This window comes from Centrocercus urophasianus, unplaced genomic scaffold (assembly GCF_019232065.1).
Source record: "Centrocercus urophasianus isolate 14NV4802_14NV808 unplaced genomic scaffold, USGS_Curo_1.0 seq_48, whole genome shotgun sequence".
NCBI lineage: Eukaryota > Metazoa > Chordata > Aves > Galliformes > Phasianidae > Centrocercus > Centrocercus urophasianus.
Window position 1 is genome coordinate 1,319,889 of NW_024885066.1, and position 13,714 is coordinate 1,333,602.

Here is a 13,714-nt window from a genome sequence, read left to right on the forward strand (position 1 = left end):
GCGCTTCTGTCTTTATTTTCTCTTGATACAGGCGTTGCGATTGCAGTTACGTGAAATAACTTGTCGCTTTTCGGTCTGAGTGTTAAAGCCACACGGTAGGCTGCTTGTGGAAAACTTCCTGTGTGTGTAGGTCACCGGTTGGGGGTTTCCTCAGGTTTGCTTCTTGGCAGCTTAAACGTGCTTCAGAAGTTGTGGGGTTTTTTAGCAGGTCAAAACTTGCTGCGTTTGCTTCAGTGTCACCTTTTGTGATGATTCATGTGGTGATAGAAAACAAAAACACCAAAAGGAACATGAATACGCCATCACATCAACTTTGTGTGGTATCAAAGCATTTGAGTGTAAATACAGAAAGATGAGAAGAAAAGAGACCTTAAAGGCAAGGTTCGGGAAGCACGCTTTATTTAGAAGAACATTTGAGGATTCCTTTCATTGCAAATCAAAACTGTGTCCTAAACACTGCTGTAGAACAAGTAATTCCAGGAACAGAAGTAGAAGGTCAAACTTCTTTTAAAATGCCTTTTTGCTGACTTAGTTATTGCAACATAATCTCGTGAAGAGTCCTCAGAATTCTTTCACTGTTTAACCTTTCCCTTAGAAGCAAGTTTACAGTTGTTCTGTTGATCCCCCACTTGCCTTACAGCTGGTTTCTGTGGAGTATTTGCCTTCTGTGTGTATTTGCAAACAGTAAGTAACCCAAACTGTACACTCTACTGCAAGTTTCCCAGCAGTCTATAGAAGACCATAAACTTACACATTTCTACACAAAACAATCCCTTTCCATTTCCTCCAAGAGTTGCCAAACTCGATCTGTCCAGTGCTTTAGCAGCTGTGAAGCAAATGAGATCTATTGTCAGGTGGGTGGTAAGGAGAAAAGTTTTTCCAACCAGAATGTGCCATCTCTCGAGGGCAAAATACAGAAGCACATTCCTCCAGCTCCCAGGATTTAGGCTTTTAGATGAAATATTGTGATCCTTGCTATGCACTGTGTGACTGCGGATATGGAGCAAAGCTTTGAACATGGCCGAGGGAGCAGGGAAAAGTCTCTGCGAAATGATGCCAGCAGGTATTCTTTGTGAGTGACCATACTGGAGCAGAGTACAGAACCAAGAGGGAATGCATTTGGCTTATGATCACATTCTGCCCACTGCCTGGTACAGGAGTGCACAGCTCACCATCAGGCGTGGCATTAAAAAGAAAAAAGCATTTTAGTTCCTTTGCTCATTTACACACATAAGTACAAAAGCTGCTCGAGGAGCTGCAGGAGATACAGCTGAAGGACACCCATCTTCACTGAAACATAGACAGGTCTGATAGGTCTGTTGGTCCTATGTTTGGAAAGCTCATCTTTCACTTTCTCCTCATAACTGGTGGGCATACGAAGGCTGCTGACAACACGTATAAATCAATAATATTGCCATGTCAGATAGACTTTTCTCGTATTACCACCCAGACTCTCCCATGTAGTTTGAGGAACCAAAAAATGATTGTTAAAAACAAGTAGCTTCCCTTCCTTGCCCTGCCCAATTTCCTGTGCTGGATTGAGTAATTACAGTCAGAAAAAGAAACCTCAACTGTCTCATGACTTGTAACAGAAATGGGCACCCCTGGAAAACTACCCTAGGGCCCTACTGGCTGCTGCCAGCCCTGAGTGAGGAGCCTCAAGTCTTTCACAATTGCATTAGTTACATCTCTGCAAAGTGCGCTGCATCACTATGCATCACTGATTTACTCAGAAACCTAATACTTCATTTGTGGTAGGTTATCAAGAGCGAGTCAGCTTCTTTTCTTCATAGCAGAAATAAAAAGGCTAGAGGAAGGACAGCGCACAGTTGCTTTTTACAATCCTCATTTAAATAAATAAGAACAAAGATAGAGAAGCATTTAAAGTTTTTTTTGTCTTCTCCTAATAATGCCCCTGCTGACAGCAGTCTTCTGTTACCCAGAGCGTCCAAAATGAGGTGGGATCTCCACAGGCACAAAAATACCAGCCAGCCAAAATCTGAGTGCAAGAGGCCACTTACTTTCCAGTTCTGCAATCATACAAGAAACCAGGGGGCAGGCAGCAGCCCCCTCTGGGGAGCTGATTTGGGATGGGGGCTGAGGCACTGCCAATTTCTCTTCCTTGTGTTGTCTTTGTCCAGTGACTTGTCTGATACAAAAGCTGTGAGCAAAGACAGTTCAGAACAACTGCTCAGAAATGTTACTTGATTATGGTAGCAGCTCAGCACGTTCCACCAGGCTGTTTAGAAGTCTTACAGCTCTGATACTGGACTTTTCCTGGAAGCTGAGCAGGCAAAGGACCAGGCATGGTACTACCAGGGCTGACGTATAATTTCAGTGTACTTTGCTCATTGCGGACACTCGCTGCATTTCTCTCAGTAAAAGCAGATTGCCTGAGCTGCTCTCAGTGCCCACAACACAGACAGAAAGTGGTTTTCTCACAGATTTTTACAAGTTTCAGTGCTGCCAGTTGAGAGTGATAGAAGAAATCATAGAATGACAGAGGTTGGAAGAGACATCTGAGTCCATCTGGTCCAACCCCTGCTTCAGAAGGGACACCTCTTGCCCAGCACCACATCCATGTGGCTTATGAAGATCTCCAAGGAGGAGATTCCCTGGGCAACCTGTGCCAGTGCTCCGTCAGCCTCACATTAAAAAGTTCTCCCTGATGTTCAGGGCGACATCCTGTGTTCCAGTTTATGCACATTGCCTCTTGTCCTGTCACAAACGGGTGTTCATTCTTCTGTCTTACAGGAAAAATGGAAAGTAATATTCTGGCCCTGTCGTGTCCCTCTGTGCCTTCGTTTGAGAAAAGATGAGGGACTCATTCAGCACCTCAGCCTCTGCAATCAAAACCAACTGACCTAGAACCCAATGGCGTCCTCCTGGTGAATGGTGCCCTCAATCACCGTATCTGTGGTTTGCCTGGAGCACTTGCGGCTCCCTTTCATGCTTTTCAGATTTTGTGATACATGCTTTTGGAACTTCTTGGTGAGGAAGCAGTAGATGACTGGGTCCAACACGCAGTTCATACTCAGGAGGCACAAAGTCACCTGGTGAGCATCGTTGAGCTGCTGGCGCAAGCGACAGTTTTCCTTCTTCCATTGCTCCAGAACAGTCAGTGTCCAGGGCAGGTCCACAACGTGATGAGGCACAAAGCTGATGATGAACACAACCAGCACAGTGCAGACCATCCAGAGCGCCCTTTGCTTTACGTGAGCGTTCTTCCGCTGCTGCCCTGATTTGGAGAACAGGGTCCTGATAATGATGATGTTCCAAGCTAGGATAAATAGGAAAATGATGTAGAAAAGGGTGCAGATGATGACATGAATGGCAAGAACTGGTGTAACATTGCCAGTAGAGTCATAGCGCTCAAAGCAACGTGTATAATTATTTGAGCCAATTTTCTCCACATTCGTATTATCATCAAAAAGATAATACAAAGCACTGCCCACTGTTATGATCCAGATGGCTGCTGAGAGAAAGATACCCCTTCTTTGGGTGGTAAACTGAGCTGCTCTAATGGGATTCGTCACAGCTTGGTAACGGTTGTATGTAATGACCATCAGGAAGGCAACAGAAGCGTAGGTGTTCACGAAAAAGAAACAGCCAGCCACATTACAGAGGATCTTGGGCATGATCCAGTCCCCGTGGTGGTGATAGTAAACAATCCACAGTGGCATTGTAACCAGGAAGAGCAGGTCAGCTACTGTCAGGTTCAGCATAAATATCTTGATTTCATTGAGCTTCTTGGTGGAGTAAATACGGCTGAAAATCCAGAGCACGTAGCAGTTGGCGACAAAGCCCAGAATGAAAATGATGCTGTAGAAAACAGTGAAGAGGCTGTAGCGAAACTCAGAGTCTATTGGGCACACATTGCCTGCAGCATCATCTTTGCCCTCTCCAGACATCGTGCTGTTGAGTGGAGACGTGAACCACGTGAACCACGATTTCCTGCTGTAGCTTTTCTTCTTGCCTGAAAATAAGAAGCATAAAATGAGCTGATTGGTGTTGTGCCACTACTAAGCCAAAGCCCAGCTTTCAACTTTGGCTGTCTGGAACCACAGGTGTTTTGCCTTGTGCCCTCGTTCAAGGCTCAGGCACCTGCTCTGCCCCCTTGGGTCCTGCCATCAATCCCATTTCCACACCATACTTTCCTCTGGGTCTTCATCCAGTGTTTTTTGCTACAGTGCTGATCTCAGATCACCAGTCTCAAAAGACTTCTACATGAAGGTTCATATAACAGGTAAAGCCTCTCTTACTCTCCTCCCAGCTACACAGACTGAGCTTCTTCATCTTTTACTACCGGCATGCAGGGTTTTCTTGATTCTTAACTGCAGTTCTCTTTCTTTAAAGCCTGCCTGTTTTTGGCTGTGCCCTCATTCTGAATTCAGGCTTTTCTCAAATCGGTTTGGCTCTTTTTTTCCCCCTATCATTCCTGCATCAAATGCAATTGGAGCAGCAGCAGTTCTGTGCTTTCCACTGAAAGTAACTGACAGTCACTAAAGAGATGCCTTCAGGATTTTAGTATTACCAGTCTCCCCCTCAGTTAGTAGTTCTTCAGACCTTACCTACAGCTCTGACATCCAATTTCTGCATCGTCAGTAGGGTCTGTGTTCTTGTCTCAGGTCTAGGTGGGATTCAGACCAATCCCTTGCATACTCCAACCTGCTTATTTCACTGTACAGAGGACATAAGCCCTGCTCTTCTTTCTAGCACCAGCGCCCTGTTTGATGCTGGACAGGCACTCACCTCTGCCAGTCCTGCAGATCTGCTGGTTTTTGCTCCCTTAGGAAGCTGGAGGAAGATGACTGACTATCACAGAGTTGCTGCTTTGTTGTGGTGAGCCACCAAATGAGTGTGAGGCTGCTCATTCACATCACACAAGGCTTGTAACTAATCCAAGCCAACGCAGGGTTTGTCAAATGCAGAACGTGGTGGTTTGCCATGTAAATTCTGCCACCAGTCACAATGCCTGAACTTCTTGTGCAAAGTACGAGGGCAAAGCCAAGTGCTGCACATTGCAGTGTGCTTGCTGTGCTCTGCCAGCCCCATGGACACCAAGAGTTTCATAGCAAGCTTCCTCCTGGGCAAGCACCTTCTGCCTCAAAACTGCATCTTCCCTAGCAGCAGAGGCACGAAACCCTCTCTGAGACACTTTTGTGCCCACATGGTGTTGGTTCCTCATTTGTGGCACTGCAGTTTTCCTCTCCAAATAGAGAAGTCATGTTTACCTCAAGAAAACTGCCCCTTTCCTCAGAACACTCTGCAAACACCTTTGTACTTCTTTGTACTTCCCAGCTGGGAGAAGAGGAAGGCAGCAGTCACCTTCCCCAGCCTGTCCATCCTTACTCTTTACAGGTGCCTTATGGACATGACAACTCTGGATGCCCATGACCTGCCCTGGGTCCTTCCCATTGCTGCTGGCTGCTCTGCTCCCTGTTCTGATTTATGCAAGGCTCAAGGCAAGTCCTGTGTTGTCTCATGGCTCCATTTCTGCACCCTCATTTATAGGTGAAAATTGCTGTCCCGCTCAATGGGAACCCAGCCCAGGTAAAGACATGAGACAATTGGGAGGGCTGGCATCCCTGGTCAGGGGGCAGCAGGCACAGACACTTCAGGCAAGGGGTGAAGAGAGACTCATGGGGACCTCTGTGCTCGATATGCACTCTTCTAATGGCAGAATAAGAAGTAAAGTAAAGTCTTAATTACCTAAGATCATTAGAGACCTCATGGTTGCTTCAAATCTATATCTTAAATTCACTTTTCTGACTGGCTGCCACCTTCAGCAAATAGTTCTGCTATTTGGCACTGGGATCTTTGACGTAACCCACAGTCAATTTGGGCTCTGCCGCAGTGAAATCCCTCCACCCCTGCATGTCTGCTGCTGCACACTGGGGCTCTATGAACTTCCCTGCTGTCTTTTTCCAGACCTGCCCCCAGCTGCTGGATTGAGCAGACAGGTGCTAAGGAAGTTAAAGCTGTGCATCCCCCACCTGCAAAGCCCTGCACCCAAGGAAGACAGGTTTGGGCTGACGGGGCTGCACTCTGACTGGAGAGATGAATGCAAGGATGTGCTCTAAGTTGTTATCTGTGCTCTGGCAAAGGAGCAAGATGGGCGGTAGGAGAGGACGATGCCTTCTACAGCTCTGGCAGGGCTTGGTCAAACTCATCTACCTTGGCAGTAGTTGGCTGTGCAGAGCCAATGCTGAGGTCCTCCAGGGAATCTCAAGAGAGTTTTTGCCTTCTTGTTTGCCAACTCAGATGTTCCACATCATGTAACTAGTTGAGAGCGTGGCACCACTCCCCTCCAAACTTACTCAACACCAGTTTTACTCTTCAGCCACAGCAACCATATGGTCATCCCACTCAGTCTCTCCTCTCGAGGCAGTTCCCCTTTATATAAAACACAAACGTTCTCTGTGCCAGCACGAGGGAAAAGTGGTGGTCGAGTCCAGGCTGACAACTGTGGGTCCCATTCCCAGTTGCACCAGGCTGCACTGTGTTACCACATCCCTGGTAGCTGTAGCCCAAAGCCACTGCCCAGTACATTTGTGCACCAGCTGATAATCCCCAGAGCTTCCTATCATCAGGTCTACCGTGTGCAGAACTAGAGGCGAAGTCACCAGCTGCACAGGAGAGCGGCTGGGATAAACGCAGACTCTGGTCCCAGTCTCTCCAATGGGCCATGCTCTCCCAGTAAGGATTCGCTGGCTGATGGCTACAACATGAGAAAAACATCTTTCAGCAGGAATAGCATCAAGAAAATCGCTTTTGTGCCTTACCACAAAGGGATTCAGTGCAATATGTCCATCTTCAGCTCTAATGGAGATCGTGTCTTACTGAGGCTGCTCAATCCTCTTCTCAGTGTTACATTCTCCGACCACAGTCTGAAAGGTCTCCCCAAGGGCAGCTCTCAAGGAGAGGACACCAGAATGGGAGCAACTGCAGCATGAGTGCAGAGTCACTAGAGAAGAGGAAATGTGTGACATCAGCTCAAAGGAAATGAGAAATAAAATAGCCTTGTAGAGGAAAGCAATCAACCGCAGCAAAGATCTGGAAAGTCCTTAGAGCTGTTTCCTCAAAACATCTTCTGATTATCCCGAAAGAAGGCAGAGTTGGAATTTTCCTTTAAATGCAGAACAGGAATCCACTCTTTGTCCCTGGGATCAGATAGCATTTGAACATCCTTCTCCTAAATAGATGAATGGCAGAAGCCAGAAGAGTTTTGACCCAATAACTCAAAGAAAAGAAAGTGCCAGGAGACTCATATACCTCACAGACAGACTCATTAGCAGAGTCTCCTTCACATTTGTGTTCGGTGCAAACAGACCCAGGAATATTGCCATGCCACATCTCCTTTCATCTCAGGGGCTTTCAGCAGGCACTGGGACACAGCAGCATGTCAGATCTTCTGGATCAGTGGCCATCACATTCTGACCGCCACGACTGCGGCAGCCTGAGGAGCACTCATCACAGGGATGCAAATTGATGCGGTGCTCAGGGGGATGCCAGCGATAAGCAAAGCTGCAGGTACGGCCCCAGCTAGGCCAGCATGTTCCAAATGCAGCCCCCATGCTGGGGGCTACTCTGCCCTCCATGCGAGAGGCACCAGCAGTGCTGTGAAGGTGAACCAAAGACCCCGATCCTCCTCGGAACGGCCAGAGCCCCATTTGTGCCCTGCCCGTGACAGCGATTCTGGGAACTTAAATTAAAAACAAATTAAAAGCACTCCAGGGAGGCTGGCTGGCAACTGGGCTGTGGCTTTGGACAGAGCAGGCGGTGAGGATATCTTGTCACAGGGGGAAGGGGACCATTAGCAAAGGCAGCAAAGCTGCAAAACAAAGTGTGCCGTCCTGCACAGCCAAGTTCTTAGAGGAAATGAAAGCCCAAGAGGTCTGGGGCTGGGGAGGAGTTCTGGTCAGAAATCACACCCTGCTCTTCTGGGACTGCGCCGCTGCTGTTTCTGAGTGTGTGACATGGAATCCAGCCTTTGAATGCATGGTGCTTTCAGGAGCCCAACTTACAGAGCAGCCCGGGTCTTCCAGCCCTGGGGAAGCACACAAAGTCTGCCTGCACTGAATGCCATCTTGAACATGCCTTTAGTTTTATTAAAAAAAGAAAAAAAGCAATCTAATTATTATTATTTTTTTTTTACTATAATTGATTCCCATGCAGTGCTGATAATTAGCATTAATGGTACTTTTGCTTGCTGTATCCAGGACACTGGATCCCAGAGTAGCTCTTCCAATTGATGCTTTTCGGGGCCAACATCTGGCTGGAATGCAGTGGGATGCTCCGCTTGTTCCTGGCACCACATCAGTACTTTCAGAGCGAGCACTTGCTCCTACCATGCACAGAGGTGGGTGCTGCCTCCTTGTATGCTCTGGCAGTTTTTCTTAAGCTCATCCCCTTGAGACACAGCCTGTTAGCAGAATACCCATTTTTTATGACCACAGCTTAGTTTTGCAGGCACGACGGTTTAGAAAATATGATCTCATCAGCAAATCCCTGGAGATCATTTCATTAGTGGAGAAAAACTCAGCATGGACTGCAAGCAGAGCAGCAGCAGTTAGCAGGTGGGCTCTGCACACATTCTCAACTGCTCTGTTCAGTGACAAGGGCAGCAAATAGAAACAACATGAAGTGCCAGTGCTGAAGCTGCCAGCAGGACAAGAGCAGTGCGGTGCTGTGTGCAGGGCAGGAATACAGGTGAGCATGAGCCCTGCTGCTCCCAGGCAATGGGTGAGCTCTGCAGACGTACACGAGCCAGGCAGACTCTAGATGGCTTTGTTACCCAGACCCATCAGCATCAGGGTTTGAACACTGCAGCTCAGGGCTGCTCTGAATGGAAGCTTTGCCTCTGCACCCCTTTGGGCAGGAAATCCCCATCACTGGCACTGAGTGCAGGGCTCTCCAGCACGATGGCTGCAGTGAGAGCTGTGCTCTGCCCAGAAGCCGTGTTGGTGCCCCCTTACAGCGATGGCATTAAAACAGCCCCCAGACAAACAGCAACGGACTGCACTGCCACCGCCGCATCGCCACGATTCCACTTCTATTCTGTGGTTGTGAGCTGTCAGCAGGGCACAGGGCAGTGCCACCACTCAGGGCACAAACACACACATCTGCTGGGGGCAGCCAGGCAGAGAGGGACAGGGCAGCCTCAGGCCAGAGACCTCCTGGGGATGCACAGCCAGCCTGCATCCCACCGCCACAACACAGAGCAGAAAGAGCTGATGAGCTCGGGAGGGAGGTGAGCAGAAGGGATGGGATGCCCTTACCTTGGGGCTATCCAGCCCAGCAGACGCTGGTCCTCCGTGAGCAGCAGCAGCGTGCCAGGCCTGGAGGAGCTCTGTCAGGAGGAGCAGGGACGGGAAAGAAGGCGCTGGTCCACAGGTGGGTGACTCACTTCCCTCTTGGCACTTGCAACACGGCTCCGACGTGCCCCAGCCACACCCTGGTGCAAACCACGGATCTCACAGGGAAATGGCTGTGCAGGACAGAGGCTCGCTACTCTGGCATCATCCTGTGCCCTGGGATGGGGCAGCCCCACCTGCAGCAGCTCCACACCAGGGGTCCGGGCTCAGCATCCTCTGGGCTTCTCATTCCCTTCCAAGCACGGGTGGCAGCCAGCACAGCACTCCATGCTTGTTCCAACATCTCAGCAGCAGCTGACTTCAGTGAGGCACTGTGTCAGTATGAGGCTGCTCAGTGTAGGAGTCCCAGAGGGTGATGGGGAAACACCAGCCAGAAAAACACCCCAGGCTGTGGCTGCAAGTTCCCTTGCCCTCATGGCAGCTCCTTTCCCACCACTTAGGGAAGAAAGGATGGATGGAGCTCCCTTTCTTTGGAGCCCGCTCACTCTCTGGTTTGCTGCCATAGCCCCAGGGCAATGGCCAGGTTCCACCTAGGGTTTCCCCAATTGTGCATCGATATTGCACAGACTACAGGCATAACACCAGTTTGAGTCACTCGTGCTGTAATGAGATTCCACATTTCCTTCTGCTGCCTGCATTCACCGCAGGCTGTTTAACACGGAAATGCTGCTGGGTTTTCTCTCTCTTAACAAGAGCCAGCACTGGTTTCTGCAAGGAAGGAGGCATGAGGATTCTGAGAGCTGGGACAGCCCCAAAGGGCTGAACAACCACTGCGGGTAGGTGCACAGAAGTATGTTGAAAGCGCATCATATCCAACCTGGGCTGTTACCAAAAGGAACAGACACAGACTGTAGTCACACAGGTCCCCATCTAAGCCTGCTGGACACCCAGCTGCTCTGCTCGAATTGTGCTGGGCCATGTGCCAGCATGATTTTCCTTTACCGCTCCTCGTCATCAAAATACCCTCACATAAACTCCATTCCACCCAGGTCAACATGGCAAAGCGCCCAGACGGGGTGTGCCTGCAGCTGAAAAGGATGCACCAGATAAGATGGGTGATAGATAAATCTCATCCGTTATTTTCAATTTACATCCTTGCTTGCTTTGGTGAGAACAAAAGGCAAAAGCAAGTGACTCTGCACCTTAGTTTCATGTTCATATTAATGCTATTTGACAGGTCACCCTTCCGTTCTGGCTTGGAGGAGGGGCCGTGTGGTTTTCTAATAGACATGATTGAAACAAAAATGAATTTTTTGTTATCTGGGAGAAGGATACAAAAGATAACACAAGGACTTTAGGATGAGAGGTAATGGCCTCAAGTTGCAGCATAAAGGGAACTTCAGGTTGGATATTAGGAACAGCTTTTCCAAGAGAGCAGTGATGCAGTGACACAGGCTGCACAGGGGGTGGTGGGTCACCAGGTGCTCCAGAGCCACAGGGATGTGGCACTGAGGGATGGGGCAGCAGTAGGGGTGGGGATGGACTTTGGGATCTCAGAGGTCTTTTCCAACTTGACTGAGTTCTCTGCAGCTGTAGGACAGGCAGGTATCTCAGATGGGAAATCTCAATGAAGCAGGCTGTCAGAGAGGCTGGCAACGTGAAGAGTCCAGTGCAGAGATATGGAAGAGGTCAAGCTACAGATGTGCTAGAAATTAAAGGCTGAGTTCTCGCAAAGGACGTAGCCATTCTTGCCCAAGGACTCTGGAGCCTTTTTGTGCCCGTTTTGTGCACAAAACCAAGTCCAAGCAGCAAAAGGCATTGCTAAAACCACAGGAGCTGCCAGCAGCCAGAGGAGCACAGCATGCAGCTCAGCCCCCAGCACAGCCATGCGTGCTGTCAGGCCCTGGGCAGCACGTTGGTACACAAGATAAGAGACAACGCCTGCATCCCATGGCCGTGTGAATCGCAGCTGCCCGAGCAGAGGAGGCCTTGTTTGCTTCTATCTCCATTTGTAAGAAGAAAAGGAAGCCGTGACAGCCTTTGTGTTCTAGATAACAGCACTGCAACAGCCAAATTCTTTGTGAAGGAAACTTGCTACGCTAAAGCCCAACCTCTCACAGTTTAAGATGTTCTGAGAGAGCACAGTCCAGCACAAAAACCTCCTATTTGGAGGAAGAGGACCTGCCCTCGATCTCTGCTACCTGGGTCCTTCTATCCAGCATTGCCATACCTATAGGCAATACCCCAGAGCTACAGTTATGCTCCTGAAATAGGCAGGGTAGGAAAAAGAGGAGTTCTCCATGCATTTGCAAGGATAGGCATCTCTTAGGGAACAGGAAGGCCAGAAGATACAGCAGCATACACAGCATAGGCAAGGTGGTGCTGGACCAAGCCACCTGACTGCAAACCATGTCCAGCAGGAGCTAGGGGATGATAAGCAGAAGAAAGCATCTCCACCAGCATCTGCCAATCTGTGGCAGAGACCTCCTCAGCTAGCAGGAAACATATTTCTGTCTTTTCAACCAATTTCTTGTTCATTTCCCTCCATAACTTCTTGTTCATGGGTTCAGGAAGAGAACAGCTTGATGACTTGATTTCCCTCTGTACTCTTTTTGAAGGCTATACAGTAAAGCATGTATAAAAAATAGGCATCTGTGCAATCTGTACGGCAGCTCCACAACATGGCTTCACAGCAAGGAGGATTGTTTTACTTCATTCTGTCTCTGCTAATAGAACTCTATTCACTAAGAGGGCTCCTGAGCAGGAGAAGTAAATGAGAGAACACCACTATGTGCGACAACCTAAGATAAACGTTGAGTAACACAATGGTTCGTGCCTCTTCAAGAACAGATTTCATCTGTCTTATCACTCAGGTTTCTACAGCTGTCATAACTTGATTTGCAAAGGGAAAGGCAGAATCTTTGCCTCAGATGAGAACCAAAACCTTTAGGAACAACGTTGGGATTCCTAGAGATCTCCTTACTCCCACTGATGTGTTTTCTGGTTTTAAGTATCAAGGACAAACACTTTAGCCTCCACGCAGCACTGACCCAAAAACAGCTCCAAAGAAGATGATCTCAGGGTTTTAGGATTTGCATCATCTCTACCTCTTGAAATTGAAGTGTTTCATTCAGTCTGCCCCACAGCCTTGGTGTACACTGCAGAGGCTGAGCAACAGCTCAGGCTGCATCTGTTGTGCACCCACATGGTGCATTATTATCCATCCAAGCAATTCAAACAAGTTTGATTTTACAAAGCCTGAATGAAAGGATCAAGATTCACCTCCCTTCAATACAGCAGGGAAATAGTCAGCAAAGGGCCAGGTATTTTGTTGCTGTTAAAGATCACCAAGCTGATGAGAAGCTTCGAAGGACTTGGCTGAGTAGATAAGGTAGGAGAAGAACTGCATACTTGGACATATAAGCATACAGGTGGAACAGGAAGAAAGCAAACAGGAGCAGCTAAATTGAAAGTGAACAACCTTATTTCTAAGACATTTCTATTTCTAAGACACGTTTTGCTGCACAGCAAGGCACACTCAGTGGAACAAATGACTCAAAGGAGCTCAAGGCTGCACTCAGTGTCAGTGCTGCATCGCTCCATTGGTCACACTCATAAACAGATGCATTTCTGAGAAAGAGAATCAGGAACTTCACATAAGAAAAATCTCAAGCTCTAATGGGACTCATCCTGTGCTACTTGAAAAAAAACGTGAAAAGAAGATCTGAAAGGTCAACACCGTGTGTCAGCAAAGACATTAAACCATGTGAAAGGAAACGCTACCAGCAAGACCAAGACTTCAAAATCAAAAACAATGACTGGGAGAAAAGTCACTGGGGGAGATCTCTAAGTGAGAAATACTTTGACAGGGGAACCAGAGCCAGCTGAGTGAAAGGAACAGCATCTTCTGGGTGAGAGATTCCAGATGGATCGTCTGCACAACAGAGCTCAAACCCTCTGAGCTACTGCCCAGCACTGCTCATTTCTTACAGCCTTCGTCTGTGAAGCACAGGAGATGCATCTCAGAAATAACACCACAGAAGTTAACTAACATTTTCCCCACGACTGAGTCTAATTGCTGCCTCAACAAAGAAGTTGTGTCCCACCAAAGCATTCCCAGTTGATGAAGGAATGAGCAACGCCAATAAAAAGGAATTTCACTGTCTGAACACAGCAACGCTGTACAGTTCAGTCTACCTTAGTTTTACTAGGAAGGTATGTTTCACTACATCTGGCCACCCAGACCAGTGTATTACAGGAAAAGAAGAAACAGAAGCAAGTGGAAAACACAAGCCACCTTTCAGCAAATTCATCTAAGCCCCAGGCTGTGTCAGAAAGCACTGCTGGTCTGGGAGCTGCTTTTCCTGCAGAGAACTGAGTGGTAACACTGCTTGATC

The 13,714-nt window shown here is 48.2% G+C and overlaps 1 protein-coding gene and 1 long non-coding RNA gene across 2 annotated transcripts; one reads left to right on the plus strand and one right to left on the minus strand.

Moving 5' to 3' along the window:
• Positions 1 to 17: 17 nt before the first annotated feature.
• LOC122168918 lies at positions 18 to 8,124 on the plus strand. Its single transcript, XR_006171422.1, has 3 exons — positions 18 to 95; positions 2,755 to 4,246; positions 5,362 to 8,124. It is a non-coding gene; the product is annotated as an uncharacterized LOC122168918 (long non-coding RNA).
• PTAFR (platelet activating factor receptor) lies at positions 383 to 6,859 on the minus strand. Its single transcript, XM_042834599.1, has 2 exons — positions 6,786 to 6,859; positions 383 to 3,976 (listed from the first exon to the last, which is right to left on the minus strand). Exon 2 carries the CDS (start codon positions 3,909 to 3,911, stop codon positions 2,865 to 2,867), a length of 1,047 nt encoding a protein of 348 aa, XP_042690533.1. The 5' UTR covers positions 3,912 to 3,976; positions 6,786 to 6,859; the 3' UTR covers positions 383 to 2,864.
• Positions 8,125 to 13,714: the final 5,590 nt, after the last annotated feature.

Bases quoted from the DNA above. Each gene is read 5' to 3' on its own strand.
- PTAFR (XM_042834599.1), bottom strand. From the start codon at position 3,911: ATGTCTGGAGAGGGCAAAGATGATGCTGCAGGCAATGTGTGCCCAATA.